We start from the raw sequence: 24,486 nt of genomic DNA, 5'->3' as shown, positions 1-24,486 counted from the left end.
TCTCCCCTTCCTCTCTGCGTTTGCCCACAGCAGGTTACCATGTGGTGGTCATCTTTTACTAGTTTTCCCTCCCTTTGATGATATCTCCATATGTACACTGGTCACGGAGCTTTCTTCCTTCTCCCACACTGAGGATTGATTAGTCCAAAGTTATCGCATGCCAGTTCTGTTCAACTCAGAAAAGGCGCTTCTGTCATTCTTTGTGTATCTTCTTGTATGTTTAATAGTTTACTTTAGGTTCTGAGCTTTAATACTTTATATATTAAAGTCTGTTATTTTCCCAGCTCGGTTAAATTTATTTATAGATTTTGGCTCTCGTTTCATTCAGCAACAAAAACATTTATTGAGCACCTATTTTGAGCCATTTGCTATAAAATCCAGAGATGATGATAACACAATTCCTACCTTCACAGTCCAGAAAGGCACACCTGTAAACAAGTAACAAGTAGTCACAATACAACGTGAAAATAGACATATGAACAAAGGGCTGTGGTAGCTCAAAGGAGGTAATGGCTAACTCTATCTGCAGGGTGACCAGCTATCCTGGTTTGTTTGGCATTGAGGGACACAGGACCTTCAGTACTAAAACCCAGGACACTCCCCAGAAGACCAAGGTGGTTGGTCACTGTATCTATTTGGGAGAGATGGAGAAGACTTAAAAGAGGAAGTGCCGTTTGAAATAGAGCTTTAAAGGCAAGTAGAGGTTCACTGGGCACTCAAGGGAAATGAGGATAGCATTTTACGCAAATATGAAAGAGTATTTTTTTATTGTGGGGATGGTGAACAAATTGGCGTGAATAGTATGTCAGCTTTGGCCAATGTGTGTACATATGTGGGGGTGGGGGAAGAAGAGCTCTAGGATGAGAAGGGAACAGATGAGGACTATAAAGGTAGGCAGGGGCCAAATCATGGAGGACCTTATATGCCATGCTAAGGAATTTTTGCTATGTCCTGTGAACCAGTAGTTTTAAAATGACTGTAGTGATCCCTTGGTTCAAATGAAACCTGGCTTGGAAGCATAAATAAATAGAGAAAGAAGAAATATTTCTCTGATTGAAACACATCTGTGTGGGTACAGGGACCCAAAATCTCTGCACCTGTCTCCCTCTCCTACTTCTTTTCCTTCTTAGCTGCTCTTGCAGGGAATTTTGGGGAGCACAGTTTGAAAACCATATCTGTGGACCATGGAGAGCCACCGACATTTTTTTAAGCGGAAAAATGGATGACATGATGAGATCTCTGATGAGATACATTGTTAAGGAGGACGGACTGAAGAATAAAAAGGCTTGAGTAAGGAAAACCAATTAGGAGCCTATTGTAACAGTCTGAGAGAAGCTCAACCTTAAGCAGAGACCATGGGGATAGAGACAAGTAGATAAGTGTGAAAGATATTTCTAAAGATTGCACTAACGAAACTAGTCGACTGATTATAGCAAGGATCGGGGTAGGGAAAGGGTGCTGGATGAGGAAGGAAGAGAACTCAAGGATAATTTTATGGTTTCTTACTTAAGAGGAAACCAACTGTAAAGGAAATCTCTAGTCTAATATCTAATAGCCAGCTCGTTTTCCTTGAGTTTTCACTAACTCAGATAAAACCAAAATGTGATCACTTATGCCTAGATCTATTTTCCTCAATCTTTCTTCAACTAAGAGTTGACTGCTAGTAAAACCCTTTTGCTGTGATCGTTATATTGGCTACAACTGTATTTGTCTCTTATTAGCAGGACAGTGGGTAGCAATTTTCTTTTTACAAATATTTTTACAAATTTCTTACAATATGTGTTCCAAAAGTTCATTTTTAAGTTAATTATTTGGAACTCAGAGTGCATTTTCCCATAAAAGTGGCATTATGCACAGTGAATATGTTCCCAGGTCAGTCCACAAGGGCCAGTTTAGCCCTTGTTTATATAATATAACTGAAAGTGTGGATTTTTGCAGTGGAAATTAGTTGGAAATAATACTCTTGCAATTAAAATGAAAACAATAGTTGAAGAAAAATCGTCTGGGTTTTTGTTTCCCTCAAGGGGTAGTACTTGATGAAAAGCAGGTTTAATCCTAGGAAGACAAAGAGAGAGAGATGAGGATTTTTGTGCAAGTTGGATGGCACAGCTTTTTAAATTTATTTTTTAAATAATGTTTTGGAGGGTTTTTTAAAATAATAAAAGCCATTGTGTTCGTTCAGGAAAATTTTGAAAACTGAAAAAAAAAGTTTTAAAAATTAAGTCACCAATGATCCTACCACCCAGAGAGAACCAGTTAACATGTTGATGTGTTTCCTTTCAACATTTTTCTTAGTACATGTATTTTTAAATCAGTCCAATGCTATTAACTATAGTGCATCTACATGATAAACTATTATATAGTCCTTAAATTGATATTTATGAAGAATTTTTAAAAACATCAGACAATATTTACGATATAGTGTTGAGTAAAAGCAGCCTTGCATTTGATACCTAGATTAGGGATGAGGGTGTGTAAGCAGATCGGCACTAATCAACCAGGCAGGAGTCGTCTGTTAGGCTACCAACCAGGACCCCCCCACCTTCAGTCCTACCCCCCAACAAAAACCACAGCCATTCTTTTTGTGGAAATTCAGAAGAGGAGATACTCGCTCTTTGAAGTGCTTTACAGGTTCACAGCACTGGCTCCTTGTTCCTTCTGATTCTCCTTCAAATGAGAGGGCTTTCTTTCCCGTGCTGCACTGTATATCACTAGCACTACTCAGGCTTTACAACTATAAATAAGGTCATTTTTTTTGATTCATACATGGGATGGAAAAAGGGGCATGCAGTTCCTGAGGTAATTAGGCGTGGATTGAAGAGGGGTGAGAAGGACTTGGTTAGAGATATATGTGTACTTGTGAGGAACAAGATTATATGCAGTGGGATATGTTTAGCTAAGAATGGTGAAAAATAAGTGAGAAAATGAAACACTATAGCATGCAAACAGACCTAGGGAGAATGGAATGGGAGAAAAGAGATGTGTTCATTTAGGACTGGGCTTAGCTATAGAGCAGAAAAAAGCAAGCAAAGGACAGAGAGTTTGGCAGAATAGTGGCCAACTGAAATAAGAGAGTTTTGGGAGGAAGCAGCAAATGTAATTTGCAGTCACCAATTTTCTTTTAATAAGGGAACAAAAATGATGTAAGGACAGGTGCTTCAAGCACTAATCATCCAAGAACTAAAAACACTTTGTTTGAGCTTAATTTAATATATCTGCTGTGATTGTGTACCAGTTGATTTTAACCCAGTTGATGATTTCCTAAAAGCACTTTATGCATTCATTTCCCATACTATCTCCTTTTAGAAAAGACTAGATTTGTCACTGGTTTGTATTTTGGCATGAAAGTCCTAATAGCTGCCACCTGCATTTGCTGTTCATCAACAAAGGAATTGAAACTTAGAAAAGAGTGAAGAGTAGGGGAAAGGAAGGTGTTTGTTTGGGGGGGATATTATTTACATGTGGGTGTTTTAATGTGCTGGGAAAACAACCCAGAAGGTTTCATCGCACTATAGAAACCTGACATTGTAATTCTCACCCATTGTTATGCAAGAGAATCCCCCTCACTGGGAGTCTGTGGCTCTCATATTTGGTGCACTTATGAGATAGAGTTTCTGACTTATTAAGTGCACCACAAGTCCTTGGCCAGTGGCTCTCATTGTTGGCTGTAAATTGGAATCTTCTGGAAAACTTAAAAAATACTGATGCCTGGGTTTCACCTCCAGAGATTTTTACTTAATTGGCTTGAGGATGAGAACTAGGCATGGGAAGCTTTTCAATATCCTCAGGTGATTCTCATGTGCAGACAGGTCTGGGAACATCTTTAGCCTAGTGCATAATTACCTGGGTGGATTAAACCAGTTCTCAAAGTGTGGTCCTGGAACCAGCAGCTTTAGCATCAACAGGGAACTTGTTAGAATGCAAATTCTCAGGCTCCTCTCCAGATTTACTGAATCAGAAACTCTGGGAGTGACCCAGGAATCTGTATTTTTAACAAGCCCTCTAGGTGATTCTGGCGCATGCTGTAGGTTGACAGCCACTGTATTGAGCAGTCCTTCCTAACCCTTTCTAAAGTACATCCGTAGAGGTGTCTGGAAAGGAGAAGAGATGTCCTTACCAGCTGATGAAAACTGGCCTGGGAAAAGACTCTGATAGAGATACTTTTAATAATAGTATTAGGAGTCATGGTGGAGAAAGGGGAAGATAATTTGCTGCGAAGCCCAAGCAAGTACAGAAGGGAGCATGTCTTCATAATAGTTAGGGAGTTGGTCACATAGGCAGGCATAACCCTGGTGGCAGTACCTGCAGGAAAATTCCTACTTATCTTTCAAGACACTTTCTCTGAGCTCTGGTATAAATCGCTTCCAACTTATGTTTACTTAGCACTTGCTATGACCCTCTAATAGCTCTTGTCTCACTGTATCGTAGCTGTCTATAAGTCTCTCTTCACTAAATTGTGTGATCTTTGAAAGCAGGACATTCTGCTGTTCATCTTTGGATCCTCAATGTCTAATATGATACTCGATACATAAATGCTTCTAGAATTGTTTGCTTAGAAGAGGCATGAGCAATGGCCACACTTTTTTTCTTTTTGATGAGGAAGATTGGCCCCGAGCTAACATCTGTGCCCATCTTCCTCTATTTTGTATGCTACCACCGCATCGCTTGATGAGTGGTACATATGTCCATGCCCTGGATCTAAACCTGTGAACCCTGGGCTGCTGAAGCAGAGTGTGTAAGCTTAACCACTATACCACCAGGCCAGCCCCAAGGAATGGCCACACTTTTGGCTGTCAAGAGCGTTTGAAAGATGGCTTTACCTTTGTGAATTAATCATGGTCCTGGGTCCAACTCTGCCTTGAAGGCTAGGGCCCTTGATTCTGTCAGCACACCATAAATTGATGTTTCTCAGTAGTGGCCTTACACAACAAAGATATCAGAGATAGATTAGCAACTTATTATTTAACAGTAGGTTTCATAATTGTCAGGTTCCAGGACTACTACTGTCAGCTTTTCTTGTATTTGCTCTTATTAAAGGTAGACCTTCATGGGAAATCTAATTAAAATCTATAGGGATACATCTGCCATAGGACAAAAGTACTTGAGTCCTTAGGCCCCACAGGTTACCTCTCATCCAGGCACTGCCATCTTTTGGTCCTTTGTACGTCTCCAATTCTATAATGTATTCTGTTCATCCCAGGTCTGCTCACAGATGTTCTTTGAACAAGAGAAACACTTAGTAAATTACAATCACCTTTGCAACAATGCCTTCCAGAGGTTATACTCAGGTCAACAAGATTGGATGTATGTGTGTTCCCCAGCTCTTTGGAGTCACAGGTTCACAGGCAATCCCTTGGTTTAATTTCCTAGGTGGTTAATCACACATTCATTATATGTGGATTTTCACCAGCTTAACTCTCAGAAAACAACCTTATAACCTTATTTTTAAGTTTTTTTTTTTTGGGGGGGGAGCACCTCACTGTCACCTCAGTTACTGCCAAGAGTAATAATTTCTAAGTGTTATAGAAACTTTGAAGTATATGTCAGTGTCATTATCTAAAATGGAATTTTTAAGACCCAGAGTATAAACCGGAAGAAACTGGATTGGTGACTTCTGTGCCAACTCACGATCCTAATATCTATGTGCTGAATAGATTTTTCTAATTTTCTTCTGTAGGCATTATATCTGATAGCCACTAATGGAACCCCAGAGCTCCAGAATCCTGAAAGACTGTCGGCTGTATTCCGTGACTTTTTAAATCGCTGTCTTGAGATGGATGTGGATAGGCGAGGATCTGCCAAGGAGCTTTTGCAGGTGAAAATAAAATAGAACACTTACAAAGAGTCATTATATTCAGCTTTTCCATCTCAACGTGTGACAGTAACAGAGCTCTGTCAAGAGATGTCTAATTAGAGTTAGGCTTTAACCGTTTGATTTTAGACCACAGGCACATAAGTATAGGCATGCATCTAATACATGGTTCATTGGCATGTTGCCTTTCTTCTGAGAAGTTGGCAGTTTAATCTATAAATCTCTTTTGTTCTTCCTGGAGTCTTATTTTGCAAGGGAAAAAAAAGCAATGTGAACCTCTGGTGTTGCTGTTTTGTTCTAAACTTTACTTGTGCCCCTGGATGTTGTATGCAGGTGCTCTTGGCTGGAGGTAATTCTCTACATAACTATGCAATTATTTCCGTGGCATTTGCTACTCTAATGCTTTACTGGTCAAAGCCCCTTTGCTTGTGATGCCAAATGGCAGGTACCTGCTTGCCTGGGTGAGTACCATCCAGTGGTGAGTGCCTCTGTAACCATTTGTCCTTTTCATGGCTCTCAGGGATTAGGATATATGATGATAATTAGTGCATAGTATGTACCAAATTCTTTGCACAAATTACTCATTTAATTCTTATAGCAGCTCTATAGGGTAGGTGCTATTATCCCATGTTACAGATGTAGAAATTGAGGCTTAAACAGCTATCGAGTTGCAGAACTGGGATTTGAGCCCTGGATTATCTGAATTTCCACCACACAAACCAATTTAGAGAAAAAGATGTATTAATATTGATAAAGCAGGACATACCTAGGACTGCACATATAGCTTCACTGCTGGGGACTGTTTTTGGGGACATGCATCAAGTTGTTTAACATACAAGAACAATGACTGCTTGTTCTCTTTGTGACATTGAACACGTAAGCCGGTTAAATAAAAGGTACAACACTTGGTTATACAGAGTGTTAACCACAGATTTAGTCTGTTCTAGGCCAAAAAGAAAATCTGTTCCTTTTGTTCCTGGACTCCCTCCAGAGACAGAGAGCCACACCCTGGCAAAAAATGTCCCACCCCAACCCAGGTCATACCTGGGAAAACCAATTTGGTGGAATTGAGGAGGCTATACCTTCTGTTTTCTGCTTCCTGTGAGCATTTCACAGGCTATCATAGGGACCTAAAATGTCAAATCTAGAATCGCCCTTTATTAATCCTCTAGTTAATCCAGTCTCAAATAACAGGTGAAAAACCTGAACTTTTGAGTGCTTCACTTCCACATCTTTTCACTCCTCCCACTACCACACACAAGCATCCAGATACACATTCCAAGGATGAGTGAAGATATAGGTTGTCTTAATGTAGCTATATAGTTACATAGATAATTGAAACAATTATCTAGTTAGTTCCTTCCCAACAATACTTTTATCTGAACCAGTCAGATAACTGATACAAAACTATATTTTGAGTGTAAATTGAATAATTTTTGCATCGTTTCATTTTATACATATTAGCAATAACCTGTATATTGCTTAAAGTCCATATAATTTCATTCTCTGACTCTAGCCTATCATTGCTCATTTTAGAGGTTAGAGAAAGGAGAGATGCATGACATTCACACCACTGGAAGACTCGAGAAAAGGCGTAGGTCTTGAGTATTTGTGTGCCTTTCTATATGGCCTAACTCAGTTCTCCATCAGTTCTATTTGAAAGACTTAAGTGCAGTGGGTGATACAAACCTGTTAAAGGCATGACTCCTATTCTCCAGAAGTTCACAATCTCCTTAAGTACGTGAAAAAATAATGCAAGGTTGTTTAGAGACTCATTCAAACCAAGAGGCTGTTAGGACAGTAAATGCCGTGGTCGATTAGAGAAGCAATTCTATAGGCTATGGCCAACAGAAAATGTCTGTGAATAGGAGGGAGTTCTGCTGGGCTTTGAAGGACAGGTCAGTTTCACATAGGTTGAGGAAGAAGGGGGAAGGAATTTCAGCTGAAAGGGTTATAGTGTGGCCAAAGGCATGTAGGAAAGGTTTTATGGGAAAAGAAAATAGAAAGTATAGCTGAAGTAAAGAGTTCAAGTAAGGAAGCTGCAGGAGATAGGACCGTGGAGGGCCTTGAACACCAGGCTAAAGAGCTGGGGCTGTGGGCAATGGGGAAACACTGATGATATCTGAGGACACACATGAGGAAAGCTTTGTTGAGGAAGATTAATCTGGTGGTATGCAATAAGAATTAGCAACAGGGAAAAATGGAGGCAGGAAGATCAAAGGAGAGTTATTGTTATAGTTCAGGGTTAGGTTGATTAGGCCTGAACTAGGGAAGGCAAGAGATAATTGTAGGAGGCATTGAGAAGAAAGTGCCCGGTAGTTGATTGCATGCAGAATATAAGGGAGAGGACAACAAAAGCCACTTCAGAATATCAAACCGAGGTAGTGTTCAGTACAAGCAAAAGTGATAGAGGATAATATGATGGCTAACATTTTTTTGCCTCTATCTAGCTTACAGGAAACTGTGACTTACCTTACCTCATTTAACCATTGTAATAAACAGAGGGAAGGAGTGAACCTAAGTGCTCTGACTCCAAAGCCTCTGTAGCTTACATCACACAAGAGCAACCTGTTTGGGAGACTTTAACATACATTTTTAAATGTTGAGTTTAAGGGAACAGAAGGACATTCATTAAGGATATATCCAGCACGCAACTGGAGAAATAGGACCAGAATTAAAGGAAAGAGATCGGGACACATAATATAGATTTGGGAGTATCCCCATAAGCTGATGAGAGATTGAAATCATGACAGGAAATGAGCTCTCAAAGGAATTAAATTAGAAAAAGAAGATGATGAGAGCCAAGTTCTGGTACGTGGGAGGTGGAAGGAGGGAGGAGGATGTGAAACCAAGGAAGAAGTTGGAGAGGAAGTAGTCAGTGAGCATGCATGTAGAAGAGAACCAAGACAGTAGAACGTCACAGGCCCCTAGAAAGGAAGACATTTCAAAGAAGGAAGGGAAATTCACTTGTATTAGGTACTGCAGAGGGGCCAAAAGAGAAATGGTAGAGGCATAGAATTGAGTTTAGCAGTTAGGAAGCCATTGATTTCAGGGTGAAGGTCTTTAGTGGTCAACCGAAGACATTTTTTCAAGCATGATGGCTGCTCCAGATAAATTCATCAGATTAAGAAAGTCGGAAAGTTAGAGTGTCGCAAACACAGTGAGATTTTACAAGACCCCTACTCTGAGTTGCTAGCTCTGCCAGTCAGCTTCCAGAGGATTTCATGATACTGAAGGACAAAAACATCTGAAGGACAAAAGCTGGCACTATTTTAAATAAAATGATGTTTAATTGGATGCTCAAAATATATTTTAATGAAAAAAGAGCTGCTTGAAAATGTAAAGTAATATACTTGTTGGAGGAAAGAATTCCAGTAATTCCTCTTTTTTTTTTTCCTTTTGCAGCATCCATTTTTAAAATTAGCCAAGCCTCTCTCCAGCCTGACTCCTCTGATTATCGCTGCAAAGGAAGCAATTAAGAACAGCAGCCGTTAGGACTGCAAGCCTTACCCCACACCATCTCCCTCATGAGTAAGACTGAAATAAAACTCTGCTGCAGGAAAGATGGAAGAAAAGACAGTCATTTGGGGTGGGGGGTTCTTTAACTTTCAAGTGAATAGAAACTTCTTATAAGCCTTTTTCCTACTCCCTCGGATTATGTAATTTCTTTGTAAGCCTGAATCGCAGCCCAAACAGGGCAGCAATGTCGAAGTGGCCGGAAAGTGGTCACTTCCACCGTGAAGCGAAAGAGCCAGTAGTGAATCCCCTCATCTTGTGCATTCACTTTGAAGAAAAAGCTTTCTCAAAGATGCACACTCCCTCTTCATAGTGTCGTATTTGTTTTTAAGTTAGAGAGTAGTTCCTCTTGCATTCGAACCTCCTTCAAAACTCCTTACCCAATGTGATGTTTTTCACTTGCATTGTCATTAGATGTCCAGAAAAAAGATGTCAAAACTTTTTTTTAAAAAAGCAAAAAAAAAAAACCCCAAAAACAAAACAAAAAACAAAACAAACAAAAAAAAAACCCCAGAGCAAGTACTGTGTAAACATGTGGAAGTCCATGCCCTAATAGAGTTGCAATTTTTTATTCTTCTTCTCTAGTGGTGGCTTGGTTTGTGTACCTGTTTTTCTGCATTCGTATTGGAAAAGGCTTCTTTCAAGACATTTTCCAAAAGCAGAGAGGAATATGTGTATTCAGGAAGGGCTTTTAAGACCTCTATATCTAAACAAAGCTTAAATGGTGAAATTCTGTCACATTTTCACGATGATGCTTAAAAGGTAGTTGATTTATTGTTTATATAAGCCAGCTTGTTTGTCTTCATGATACCTGAAAAGAACACACCAAAACTGTGGCGTTCCGGTTGGGTGAGTCCACATCCTGATTCTAGAAAATCCTGGTAGGAGAAACCATACTTCAACAGAGATGGGACTTTCTCTGAGAGCCAAAAGGAATACAAGATAAGTGTGCAATACTGAAATCCTTGTTGGGTAGTAAGTAAATAAAGATAAGATTCCGAATTTAATCTTCTCTTGTGCTTGTGGAACATATGCACTGTAAAACAGGCACATGAGGAGGAAACAGACCCCTTAACCAACATTTGCTTATGATAAAAATTATTTTGACGATTTATAACATTTTAAAAATTAAAAAACAAGATCTGGAGAACAGAGATATACTAAGCATTCAATTCTGTAAGAAATACGAGGTCAGTGAAAACTACATCCCAATCACCATTTGGCTCTAAATACTTGTTCCCATTTTGCTTATGTATCGCCAATTTCTGTGTCAGGATATGGTCTGTTCATACTTAATCCTTTGGGCTTTTGAATTTCAAAAACATGTTCATAAAGATCTGGAAGTTCTCCAGTGAAAATAATTTAGGTTTGCAGTCATATATTCCAAGAAATATTAGTTCAACTGAATTCCTTTTGTGGCTTGGAGAAAATATGAAAATTTGACCGTTGTTTCACCATGTATCTAATTAGTAAAAATTCAGCAGTTGGCATTTCCTGAATCTTCTGAGAGTAGAAAAATATGTGGAGGGTGTCTGTGTGGAAAAGAATATGCTTCTCTTTCAAGTGTATTGTCAACTTTATGAATTCTGCAAAGTTGTTTCTCTGAGCCTTTGAAAAGCCAGCGATTTGTGCTGTAAAAGGCTTTTGATTTGTAGTGTATCAAGAATCTGAATAGAACCTATCTATATTCAGCAAGAGGGAGAAAGAGATCAATGACATGGGCCTCTCTCCTTCTCTGCTGTGGTACGTGCATCCATCTAAACATCCATCCATTCTTTAAAATGAAAGTACTTTCTTTGGAGAATTTCTGCTAACCATGTAGTGCACATGTTTATGTTTAGGAGATAACATCACTGGTGGATTTCCTATTTTCCTATTGTTTTCTTTGACTATAAAATTTGGGAGGAGCTTGACCTCCCAGAAAATGTCCACAGTGGGATAAAACAACAAATATGAAAAGAAAATCAAATGGTAATGTTAATTTGAAGCGTACTGTGTTATACTTTGCAAAAAGGTAGCTGGGCCTGAAATTTTTAATAACACACTGTTCTAATGAGAGAGAGAGAGGCCTTAGTTTTTATTTCATTTAAAATTAAGTTTTTTAAAAAAATGTTCATTCATAGTGCCAGGGAATTCAATAAAATAATACCTGGGATATGAATAGAGTTAGTACATTGATAACTATGCCTTGCCAGTAGAGAGAGCCCCAAACCTGATTGGGAAGACCTAGTTGTCAATTAGTATCCCTTATTTGTCATAAAGGCCATCTTTTGGTGGAGGGAGACCTGGAGCAGTGACTTTTCGGGCCACTGTAGGCAGAGAAATGACTCCTCTTTTATGCTTTCAATTCAGCATATTAACGAGGAGCCAGGTATTTCTTCACCACACTCTGTTGTATCAAGATTTTATGATAATATATCCCAGTAGGCTTTATTCTTACAAATTTATTTATATCTATGTAAATTTTAAAATGAGAACAGCTTCTAAAGACCCTTCCCCGTGTTGGAGAATTACATATATTTCTAATAAGTATTAGAGAGAAGCTGTTTCTCCTGCCAAAATGATGCTGAAGGATTCACACTTGGTACACTTGAACAACTTGGACTCCAGATGGTTAATAGTTTATTCACTTTCCCTGGATTTATTTTTAGCTTGTCTTGAACATAGGTGAGTCTATCCAGATCTTTACAGTTGCTAGTGCGCCCTGAGATAATGAGGGCACATCGTCGAATGTTGATTCCAAAATGTCCTGAGATAGAGATAGGGCAGTGGGAAAGTCAGGGAAGGGTGAGAAGCACAGTTGAGATTATTTATTTAAGAAAGAAAAGAACATTAATGTTGTAGCAAGGATCCGGTGCGTTGTCATAATCCCATGAGGATTTTTGGATGACACAATCTCCTCAAATCAGTCACCATGTTGGGTAATGACTTCGTTCTTGCTGATCTCGTCTATGTGTCATTGTAAATATTTGTGTGTCCATGTTCCATTTTGGCTACTGGATGGCCAAGTCATGTAAGAAGATTTAACTCAAGTATTTATTCTTTAATTGTGTTATTCAGATTTCTTTCAGGCTTGTGAATTGCACCCCAATGTTTGAGTTTAACCAGCTGATCCCCACATCTATCTCTCCCCTGTGAAGCACATTCCATTGCTAAAGGAAAAAGAAATATGAAATTGCTTCCTATTGTCTGTATAACTGTTTTGATAGTTTGAGATGTTTGTCTATAAAGGATATTTCTCAGCTCAAAGATCGTGTAAATAATTATATTCCTTTGCTCAATGGGTTGTTTATTTCTAATGAGGCTGCCAGTTCTCAAAAGAGAATCTATAAAATCACTTTTAAATAACATAAACAGGGATTACAACTATGTAAAAATAAGTGCATATGGACAAAGACTGGGAACACAGATAATTGGAATCGGTTGTGTTAAGGTGGTGGGATTATGTGATTTTTTTTCCTTTTTAAAATTTTCTTTGATGTTGTTAAAATATTGCTTTTTAGTAAATAAACATCAGAAAGGGGACAATAGAAACATAGAAAAGATGCCAGAAGCAGATGCCTTCTGGCCAGAGCCCAGAGCATGCAGGGCACAGATATTTGCTAGTTACAATTATTCCATAGACTTTATATTTGCCTGAGCGCGGAGGTTGGCACACACTGGGGTTTGGCATGTGCTTTCTTAGGGGACTATTATCTATAAGTTAAAGCTAGGGATATGTCGCTTTTAGAGCTCCAGACACATCAATCTGCTTTAAAACTGGCTGCCCTCAGCTTTGACATGGCACCAAGATTTCTGTTTTGGTTACTTTAGATTCGAGGGGTGACAACTTTAGCCCCCTTGATAACATCTGTTTCAAGCATCACCCTTCTGGATCATTTTAGCAGATTTTCAGGTTGGATTTAGGAAGAATAGAAGGATAAAATCCCCAGCTCCCACCATTTCCTTGTCCAGTGGGATATTATATCATTCAGGTAGGATTCTTGTTTTAATGACCAGTAGGCAAGTCCCATTAATTTTAATAGAAGTTATGACTTGCACTTAAAAGCTGACTATGAAAACATTAAGATAAATATTTAGAATTAATTTACCTGTTGGCATTCAGTCACAGTCCTATTAGCTGTGGCTTGAGATGGCCTCCACATGCTTTCTGCACTGCCTGATTATAGGTTGTATGCAGTAACTACTGTCATTTTTAAAGAGAAAAAGGGAGACTGTCTACCAAAAGAGAGGAATTTCCTTCTAACTCACCAAAGAAATTTTAGGTGAGGACTTTTATAATGAGATAGTGGCCTCAGATGTTACTCAGTTTCACCAAGAGCATACATTATACCTAGAGAACCCATAGGCTTTTCATTGACCGTTCACAACATAAAAATACTTATGGGAATCTTAACCCTGCCATCTCCAGTTGAATCTCATGGTGGTTTTCTGAGCTACTTGCAGTTAATATTTGGTTAAACAAAGGCATGACTAGTGATGCAAGCTTCTCCCAGTCTCTGAGCAAGAAGACTTAAATTCAGCATTTGTATATTGACAGTCTAATAGGCCTCGGATTTTGAGTGAACTTAACACACAGCTCTGAACATATATTTGCATGTGGATTGGGAAGGAAATAAATGGGACCTTGGAAATAATGAAAATATTTTTCCTAAGAAAGAATTTTTCATAAGAGATCTGTTTCTGATATAATCTTTCTGTTGGTTAGCTTTAATTTTTTCACTCCTTTTCTGATCCCATACTCCTTTAGTGACCAAATGAATATAACTCAACTCCTCATGCATTGGGAATGTCTGTTTGATATGAAAGAATATCTAACTGAATCTGAAGATGCAGGAACTGAGATATCACCTCCATGTGCACACTTCTGTGTACAAGTAAACTATAATATGACAAGTAGTATTTACTGTCACGTAATATAGTCAAACTTGTAAGATAAACTTATAGAAGCTGGTTAGTGCCGTCAGAGTCTTCTTTGGATGCTATCCCATAATACCAACTGGATGCTATCCCATAATACCAGCAGTAAGGTAGGTACCATGTTTACCTGATTTAGTACCTAAGAGGAAATCAACAGCAATTTTAGAGAATCAGTCAGAGGTAGTGGAAGGAATACATACTAGCCTAGGAGTAAGGAGACCTGGAGTCTAATATAGGCTCTGTTACTAACTTACTGTGTGATCTTGGGCAAGTCACTTAACCTTTTTGTGGCTGTTTCCTCATCTGTAAGATAAGGATACTGGACTAGGTGATCTCCAAGGTCTTTCCAAAAGCTGTAATATTCTGTATAGGTTGTGTTGCAAACTCAACCCGCTAAAGTGATGGCAAATATCACATGCTTAAGCCTGGGTCTCTTATGTTATGGTTAAACAATAGAACTATGTAAGATGATGGAAAAAAAAAAAAGACCCTCAAGTAAATGAAGTTAATAATACTAGGGAATGTTGATAAAATTTGTGGCAGCCTTCCAATCCTTCACAGTTGTTTTGTTTTGTTTTTGTTTTAATGTCCTTTTTCTGTTGAGTGTTCCCAGTTTTCATTTTCCATACATTCTATGTAAAGTCTGGTTTTCATTAAGCTGTGGCCAGTATTTGCTACTAGAACAGAAATACACTGTCACACTTGCTAGAATAGACTATACTTGGGCCTCTCCTTTCCTATGAAGCAGTGCTGGGCTTTATAGAGTTTACTTTTTAAATGGCACACAATGGCAGAACCCATGCGTTTTAATGGCTGGGACTACTAAGAGTGGACCTAAGCACTTGCAGGGAGAGAAATGAAAAAGTAATTACATGCTATTAGCATTAAGGAGTTTTGACAAATCCACATGTTGGGAACCAAAGATAGCATTTCTGATGACAACTCCCACAGCGATTGGCCAGTTGTATGAGTATGCTGCTGGAAAGAGAGTAAATTGGAAGTTAGTGAACAGTCCCAATGCCCTGCCTACAGCAAAGTGCCAACCAGCCCTGAGTGCGAAATACAAGTTCAATGTGTGTGCTTATGTGTGGTGTGCTTTATTGACCCGCGTATACTATATTCATTAGTGATGATAAGACCTTTCACAGAATCCTATAACAATTAGTGGGTTGAGTTTTAAATCTCAGTACATCAGCCAGGAGGAGCAAAATCACAGGATACTGATATCTACTGGGATTATACTCATAATATCCAGACAAAACAAGTTGAGGAGGATCTACATTTTCATTGTTTATCAAAATTGTATCTCATTTGGCTGTGCATTACTTTCGTTAAAATGTGTTATCTGTAAACCCATGTGTAGTGAAATTTTTCTGTAACTCTGGATTAAAGATATTTATAGTCTTTTCGTTTGTTTGATTTTTAAATAAGTTATTTCTTTTCTGGACCTGCTGATGGTATGATTCCATCCTTCTGACCTCAGCATCCAATCTTTTTAAGGACTTTTGTTTCCAATACTGTTATTTTAAATTGTGGTTGAAGCAATAGAAAATTGAAATATGGATTGTGCATGACTGTGTCTTGAGTGTAAAAATATTGCAGTTTGAAACTTGGACCTAAAGTATTGCAAATAAATATGACAAACATCAATGAGCTGGTGCTTCTCTCTTATGTCACCTTCTCACCCACCCCCTTGGTATTGGCCATTTACCTCCTTCACAGCTGGAGTGTAGCACTCTCTCACAGGTATCAAGGTAGGGGATTGCCCAGCCTTGAGAGCAATACAGGAAATGTCCTGCAGATTCTGCCACTAAATAACTCAGACCCGGAGTCTCCATCTGGTTTTTACGTGGACTAGTTCAGAGAGCCGAATGTGTATACTCAACACACGGCAAAAGGCTGGCGGATCCAAGGGGTAGATGAAGGAAAACTGCCAAAAGAAATCATATGTAATAATTAATTTGTTTTTGCTCATTTTTCTTCTTGGAAAATTCTGAATGAGTAAAGCCATCTGCATAATGTTTAGTTTTATCTTATATCTCATACTGAGCTCCACACATCACAGAAGAGATTCCAAGCCCACACTGATGACATTTATTCACTCTTTCATTCAAAAAGCATTTTTTGAGCTCCTGCTATATGTCAGGCACTGTAAACATTTCTGATAAAGATAACTTTTAAAAACCACCTCCAAATGTGACTAAATGACAGTAAACCTCATTGAAAGCTGCTAGATGCACCTATTGGAGTCAGGTTTGTCAGAAACTTTGCCTTAAGAGTCAAGACAAAAATCCCAGAGATTTAGCAAACTGGAGGTTTGTTCCACCAATATCACTTCTACACGAGCATAGTGTTCCTTCTGCCCCATGTGTGTATAATTTGATACCCTTGTGTAAGTGGATACAGAGTTGTACTACGTTCCCTGTGAATGGATTATGTATCTTACCAAATGCTATGAGGTTGTTTTCTAGTTCACTGTATTTACATGCAAACTTTATTTCTCTTACTGAATTTCTTCATGTTGAAAGCAAAAAAGGCATTTTCTGTAAACATGAATGGGCAAGTGAATGAGAATCCCAGTAGTTAGCCAAGTTCTCTACTGCTCGTATGCGTGAATTAGTGAGTTGCCTCTCCCGCTATTACCCTCATGTCCTTCCATCTTTGATTGGCAGATTTTCTATGTTTTACTTTAATCTGTATTAAATGAAGTAGAAATACTTTTTATGTGTTAGCAAATTACCAATATCTTCCGTCAAATATAAAATTCAAAAGGCATTTCCCTTTGCCACAACAATTTGAAGGAACAGGGTCCCAGACGATGATAAATGTATTACTCCACAGCTCAGCCCTACTAGCTCAATTGCTAGAACTCTAGCCTCATCTAAGTCTCTCACCTACTGAAGTGGGAAGGGGGTAATACCTAAAGTGCCCCACAAATTGTGGTTGTTCTCCACATCCCATTGGGCTCTGGCCCCCAGACACTTGGGTGGCATCTGATGATTTCTATACACCTGTATCAAACACCACTCTTGCCACTGCCTTCCACTAAACCTGTGCTGATGCCACTGTCCTGTTGCTACTGTGCTGGCGACTCTACTTATCTATATCTGCAACATCCACACCAGCCCCTGGTGCTAGTAGCCTCTGGGTAGTGCACTGAGGTAACTCATCCACTTGCAGTTTCATAGCAGATTACTTTTTACAGGCATACCTCACTTTATTGCACTTCACTTTATTATGCTTTGCAGATATTGCATTTTTTACAAGACCTTCCACCAGCAAAAAGATTATAACTTGCTGAAGACTCAGATGATGGTTAGCATTTTTTAGCAATAAAATATTTTTAATAAGCTATGTAAATTGTTCTTTTAGACATAATGCTATTGCACACTTAACAGACTACAGTGTAGTATAAACATAACTTTTAATACACCGGCAAACCAAAACATTCATGTGACTCACTTTATTGCAACATTCACTTACTGCGGCGGTCTGGAACCGAACCTGCAATATCTCCAAGGTGTGCCTGTGCTTGTTTTCTTTTCCATACCTGACAGCAGAAACCCCTCCTTTGAAATCAACCTATTCTGCTACATCTTTGGACCTGTCATGGTGGCTCTTTTTGCAGTTCAGGCACCTCACTGAACCAGGGGACAAGTTTGGTCTTCACTTCCCTCTTTCCCTTTCTGGGGCTTGTGAGGTCAACCTGTGCATAGCCCGGCCCCTTTCGGGTCTGCCGCCTCCCAGGAAGGTTAATTTGCAGCATTTGCTATAAATATTCCTTTATAAATTCTCCATGTTTTTCCAAGCAGCCCTCCTTGGAGTAAAAAGAAAATTGGCATTTGGGCTCCATTCTGCACGTACTTTAATGTTTCAACCAGAGTACCTGTCCTGTTTCTTAGGGATAGACATTCCCACAAAGAGGCAACAGACTATGTTACCATCGGGGGGAAGTGGAGAGAGTGCACAGGATCTCTTTGTATTAGTTCTTACAACTGCATGTGGGTTTACAATTATCTCAATAAAGAAAAACATTAAGAAAAGCAACAGACTGCATCATACCTCCCCCATGATATTTCAGAGGTCATGGCAAGGAAGTAGGATGCAGGCTGGATATCATACCCCAACCCATTTCCACCACCAACTACCAATTACCTTGATATTAAGAAGTTGCTCCTAACTTAATTCCGCCTGTCACTAGTCCCACCCACCTAAGGTAGTAGGACTTCCCACTCTCTCTTCAGGCACTTCTGAGGCCTCATTGGGAAAGCAGAGAACTCAAATATCACTGCTTATGAGTCCTTCCCTGGGGGCATGGACTGACAGGCTCCTTAGCCTACAGTGTCACGTGAAAATAAAATTCATAGTGAGACAACTTTTAATTTTACAACAGGTAAGACTGAATTGCCATGCTTCAAAATACAGGAGGGGGATTGTCATATTCTAACAATAGCCCCACATTTTCTTTCTAAACTCTTTTGAACAGACATTAGCAAATGATGGTTAAAATCTCCTTCACATTTAAATAGATGTGTGACATAATTCGAAAAAAAAATGTTTAATCACTTAAATGAGATACAGTTACTCCTCTGGCATTCAAGTAGAGAGCAGAGATTACCAAACTACTCCCCTTCAGGAAGATTTTAATCCCTGGTATTATTGGTCCATTACCACCTTCAGCAATGATTTCTGTTCTGATTTTGGATGTATTGCATTTGACAGGCTGTTTTTCACCTGAAACAGAAGTGCATATGTCATAATCTACTTTTAAGATATTGCTATCATAAGACTTGACAGTAGAAAAGACAATATTGTCCCAATTTGTGCTTTAGAATATTCTAACTCCTTTGGGTAAATACTATGTGGATTCCATACATTATCAGTCTCACCAACACCAACGAATCTAACATAAAACGATATAAATACTACATAGTATGCAAGCCTATATTACCAAATCCTGAACAATAAAGGTGTCATCCCCCTTATTGGGAGATAATCCCAAGAGGTTTATGCAAGAAGCCACGTTCATGATTTTTTCAATTCCGTGGAAGATACCTCTTCCATGACAAAGTTACACGGATGCCACTTAGACTGATCTCTTTACCAATGACACGGGTGTGTGCATTAATTTCAGAGTGGCCTATGGTACCAGGATGAATATTTGCAATCTAGAACACTTCCCTTTCTTTAGGGCTTATAAGAAGAGCAAAGGCGTCAATTCCAAAATCAATGAAATCCTTTTTATTTAGCTACGTGATACACTTCTCTGACCTTTTCTAGCTCATTATCTGTATAATTTTGAGGATTACTAACACCTACCTTAGGCCCTCTTTCAAATGGTGTATGAATCGTAGCACTTTGTAGATTATTAATGCAACCAAAGCCTTGACATCATCTGCACTAACATCTGTACTATTTGGAGTTCAATGTCGGTTGTGCTGGGCCTATGCACTCCCCATGACTTCCTAGGAATCATTGTTCCTCTGATGGGAAAGGTGATGCTCAGCACATGGTCACAGGCTTAATTATCCATGAGATGTAGTGTACCCACTTCAGTTTGCCTCTTTCTCAGATCTTCAGGTTTTCCACCAACTAACTTTTCTTTCACCACTTTGGTATCACAATTGAAGGAGACTTCCCCCACATAATGAATAATTACCAATCGTGTTCTTCCTCATCATTGTCCTGGTGCCTGGTTATAGCTGAGATGGCAACTGCAGGTGAAGGAGCCAGGCCAAGTACAAGGTTGGCTCCTCAGCCTCTAAGTATCTAAGAAGTAAGGGAATGAACTCTGTTTGGAAGGGCACTTTCTTTGCCGGCCAGCATGTGGATGGTGGCCCAGTGGTTTTCCATATTGGCTGGAGTATACACTGTGGCCCACTGTAGTAGGTTCACCCCATTTTTCTCCATGCCCATAGATATGGCAACCATTTTGGGCTCACCAGGGACGCCTTCAATTCCTCAGCATCACTCAGCACCCCTTCATGCAGCTCCTGTCATCACACTCTAACACTACACTAGTACGTGTTCTAATTCAAGTTTGCCGCAAAATGCCTTGGAGGGCCAACCTGTATGTTTCTAGTAGTTTCTGGTTTAGTCTAGCTACATATTATATCAGCTTCCTGAATCTTCATACCTCCTGTTTCCTCCTCCATAGAAGTCTCTGGGCAATAGGTTTTCCCACCAAAAATGAAATAACGAGAGTAAAATATCATTCCTTGTAGGGTAGTAACCCTGTACCAAAAATGCTCCCTCCTGGCTCCCACCACCTCTTTTGCTTTTGCTCAACTAAACTGAACTATGTGCTGTGAATTCACTTGAATCTCTTAAATTATGGATTCCCTCTTAGGCTGATACGGGTTTAAGAGTTTAGATTTCAGAGCTAGAACTGCATTTCACTTCTCTCTAAGCCTTAGTTTCAATTATAAAAAGAGAATAAAAATACCTCATGGGGTTGTGAAGAATAAAAAAGTTATATCAAAATGCTCATTTAGTCACATAGTAGGCACTCAACAAATTGAAGCTGTTATTATTATTAGCCTTTCAAAAATATCCTGGCCAACTGGATAGTAGCCACTGCTCTGAATGAATTTTGGCTGGCAATCCAAATGCAAAATTGTGTTTCTTCCATAATACTGTAGCCGTTGTTAGAGACCTTCTGGTCCTGTGTGGGACAAGCCTGGGAGGCCCCTAGTTGGTGAAGTGTGCAGTGTTAGTATGCACCCCAATTCTTTTCCCATCTACAGCCAAAAGCAAAAAATCTTTGCTCACCAACACAAGTGGCTTGCATCTGGGAATAGCATCCAGTTATGCTCTGTGAATTGTTGAGGACTTGTGCTGTGAAAAACAATCGCATGCCCTTGCATTTGTATGTTAAGTCCTCATCCATTTTTGGCTGAAATAACCAGTTCTCTAATAGTTAGTAAGTCCCTTCTTATATTGCCAAAGCTATTGTGTAATACTCTTAAAATCATAAGACAACACTCTTGGGGAAAATCCAACTATTTCAATTTATTTCAGCATGAGAAATTATAGCATCCACATAAGACATGATTGACCCATAATTGAATTGTACAATTAAAATTGGGCAATTTTATCGTATCTGAATTATACTTCAATTAGACTGATTAAAAAGAAACTACATAATTGTGAGTGTGTGTGTGAATGTACATGTGTATATATAATCTGGTCACTTCTCATCTCCTTCACTCCTACCAGTCTGATCCAAGGCATCTTCATCTCTTGCATGGATTGTTGTGATAGCCTTTTAACTGGTCTCCTTGCTTTTACCCTTGCATGCCTAACTATAGTCTTGACATGACATTCACCATAAATCAAAACTCTCCAATGGTTTCATATTCCTATCAGAGTAAAGACAAAGTCCTTATAATGACTTACAAGGTCCTCCACTGTGTGTGCCACCCTTTTACATTCTCATCTTACCCCTTCTATTCTCCTCTTCACTCATTCTGCTCCAGGCACACTGGTTCTTTGCTATTTCGCAAATGTTTCAAGCAAGTGTTTGCCTCAGAGCCTCTGTGATGGCAGTTTCTTCTGACTGGAAAACTCTTCGCTCAGATATCCACTTGTCTCATGTTTCACTTCCTTCAAATTTTTACTCAAATATTTCTTTTTCAGTGAGGCCTACTCTGATTACCCCATTTCAGCTGCACTTCCACTAGCAGAACTCCTGATGTGCTTTCCCTGGTCCTTTTCCCATAACATCTATCAACTTCTTTCATACTCTACCATTTATTTATTTATTTAGTCCATTGTCTGACTCCTCCCAATGGAATGTAAGCTCACCAAGGCAAGTATTTTTTCTTTTTAATTCCCTGAGGCATCCCTAGGTACATAGTAGTCACTCAATAAACCTTAGGTGACTGAGTGAATGTTATCTGTTCTTTTCTTCTTGAAACCCTGTCTTCTTTTGATTCTGTGTTCACTTTCTCCTGATCTTTCTCCTACCTCTCTGTTTGCCATTTCTCCAAATCCCTTTTCAGAATCCTGCTCCTCGCCATCCTTTACATGTTGGAATCTCCCAAGGATTTTTTCATGGTCTGTTTTATTCAAACCCATGTCTCCAGCTCCAACCTATATCATAACTTCCAAATTAATATCTGCAGCCCATATGTCTCCTTTAAGCTTCAGACCCTAATTGTAAATCCATCTACCTACTTGAAATCTCCACTAATGTGTCCCAAAGGCACTTGATATTCAAGTTGTCCAGAACTTAATGCATTATCTCATATTCATCATATTGGATCCTCTCCCTGCAGTCTCTCTCTCACCACTACCCAAGATGGAAATCTAGGCATCTTCCTTGAATTTCCCTTTGTCTTATTTACCCCTACTATTTCCTCAGTTACCAAGCTCTCTTGATTCCTCCTGTTAAATATCTCTTAAACTATCCCTTACTCTTTACACCCACTACTACTGGGGAATATTGCAGCAATGCAGGAAAAATAAATATTGACGGCCTTAAGAAACTGGTCTCTCAGCTTCCACTCTTGGAACTCTTCTGATTCATATTGCTGCTAGATTGTTTTTTCTAAAAAGTAAATCTAACTAGGTCATGACCCTTCTTAAATCCTTTCCATGGACTCTCTGGTGCCTTCAGAGTGGACGCTTGCTCTTCAGTGCATCCCCTTCATGTGGATCCTCACATCAAGCTCAAGAGGTTGTCTAATACTTCCTGAACAGAAATCATGACCCCTGATGATAGATTTGTGAAGAGATATGGGAACCACATATGAAAGTCACATCAAGAAATCAAAATTAGTGATCCCTAAGCCAGTAGGGAATGAAAAAAATGGTCGAAGAACATTGGCTGTAGTTTGTGACTGCAAACTCTTCCTGTATGATAATCCTGTAGGAAAAGCATATAAGGCCAGTGACATAATTGGTTCTGAGTCTGAGAACTCACAGACTAATGAGGAGGAAGAGAAGGCATTTTTACACTGGGCCTCATTCAGAAGAATCATACAATGTTCTCCATTCCATGGTGTTTGGATTCATCCTTCCAGTTGCTGCAGGCCAGCCTCCATCCTGGAAGGTAAGCTAACTCTCCTCTCATCTTGATGCCCAAGGATGCATGGTCCTTGACCAATAATTTGCATGGATTTAATATATTCAAAATCCTTGGAAGTAGACCTATAGTGGTCTAAAGTTAGACACACAGAAATCTTCCACTATAGAGTAAAATGGGTTCTTACACAGTTGTCACTGAAAGCGTCATCTCAAATGGTTTACCAGGTGAGAATGTCTACATTGAAATCCAAAGTATGAGTGTTGTTGGTTTGGCTGTAACTACAGCCCTGAGATAAAAGGCAATGCTGTTATTTGGACAGAGCTCCTCTGGAGAGATGGACTGTGCCAGGGTCCAGGTCAACTTGGATAAGGACCCTGGCATAGACTATGAAGTTTCTTTCAGATCCTCAACATCTGTAGGAGCATCTGGAAACAACTCAACAGCCTAAGAGAGTTCAGAGAAAGGAGATGAGACCACTCTGCCAGGTCTTGGCAGCAGGGTTAGAAAGGGGTTGGGACAGATGTTTTCATACACTCAGTGGCCTCAGAGCATGGGAGCAGTGGGAATATCAGAGGCTCTGCAGTTAGAACAACTTTGATTCAAAACTCACCTCTGCCAGCTAATAGTCCTGTGAGATTTATCAAATTCCATAAACTCCCCAGGCTTTCACTTCCTCATCTGTAAAATTGGAGTAGTCACACCCATGTAAAAGGTTGTTGTAAAGATTGAGTGAGACCATGTTGTGGGAAAATGGAGGGTACAGGGCTTGGTAAACAGTATGCTCTTGATAAATGCTAATTTTCCTCTACTCTACTCAGCCTGGGACTGTATGAAGAGTGAATCTGCAAAACCAATAATCCTCAGGATCTGAGATGCCCCCCCCTTTTTTTTTTTTTTTTTAAGATTTTATTTTTTCCTTTTTCTCCCCAAAGCCCCCCGGTACATAGTTGTGTATTCTTCGTTGTGGGTTCTTCTAGTTGTGGCATGTGGGACGCTGCCTCAGCGTGGTCTGAAGAGCAGTGCCATGTCCGCGCCCAGGATTCGAACCAACGAAACACTGGGCCGCCTGCAGCGGAGCGCGCGAACTTAACCACTCGGCCACGGGGCCAGCCCCTGCCCCCCTCCCCTTTTTTATTTTTAAAGATTGGCACCTGGGCTAACAACTGTTGCCAATCTTTTTTTTTTTCTGCTTTATCTCCCCAACCCT

General features: G+C 39.5%; 1 protein-coding gene across 3 annotated transcripts in view; it reads left to right on the top strand.

Moving 5' to 3' along the window:
• Positions 1-15,898, top strand: part of PAK3 (p21 (RAC1) activated kinase 3) — a 256,878-nt gene extending 240,980 nt beyond the window's left edge. For all 3 annotated transcript variants that reach the window (XM_046673736.1, XM_046673735.1, XM_046673734.1), the window contains 2 exons: positions 5,678-5,815; positions 9,218-15,898. In XM_046673736.1, coding sequence (XP_046529692.1) covers positions 5,678-5,815; positions 9,218-9,307 — 228 coding nt within the window. In that variant the 3' untranslated portion in view covers positions 9,308-15,898. The remainder of the gene's footprint in view (positions 1-5,677; positions 5,816-9,217) is intronic.
• The last annotated feature ends 8,588 nt before the right edge of the window (positions 15,899-24,486 follow it).

The sequence above is a fragment of the Equus quagga genome, chromosome 10, assembly GCF_021613505.1.
Source record: "Equus quagga isolate Etosha38 chromosome 10, UCLA_HA_Equagga_1.0, whole genome shotgun sequence".
NCBI lineage: Eukaryota > Metazoa > Chordata > Mammalia > Perissodactyla > Equidae > Equus > Equus quagga.
This window is presented reverse-complemented; position numbering and strand designations above follow the sequence as displayed.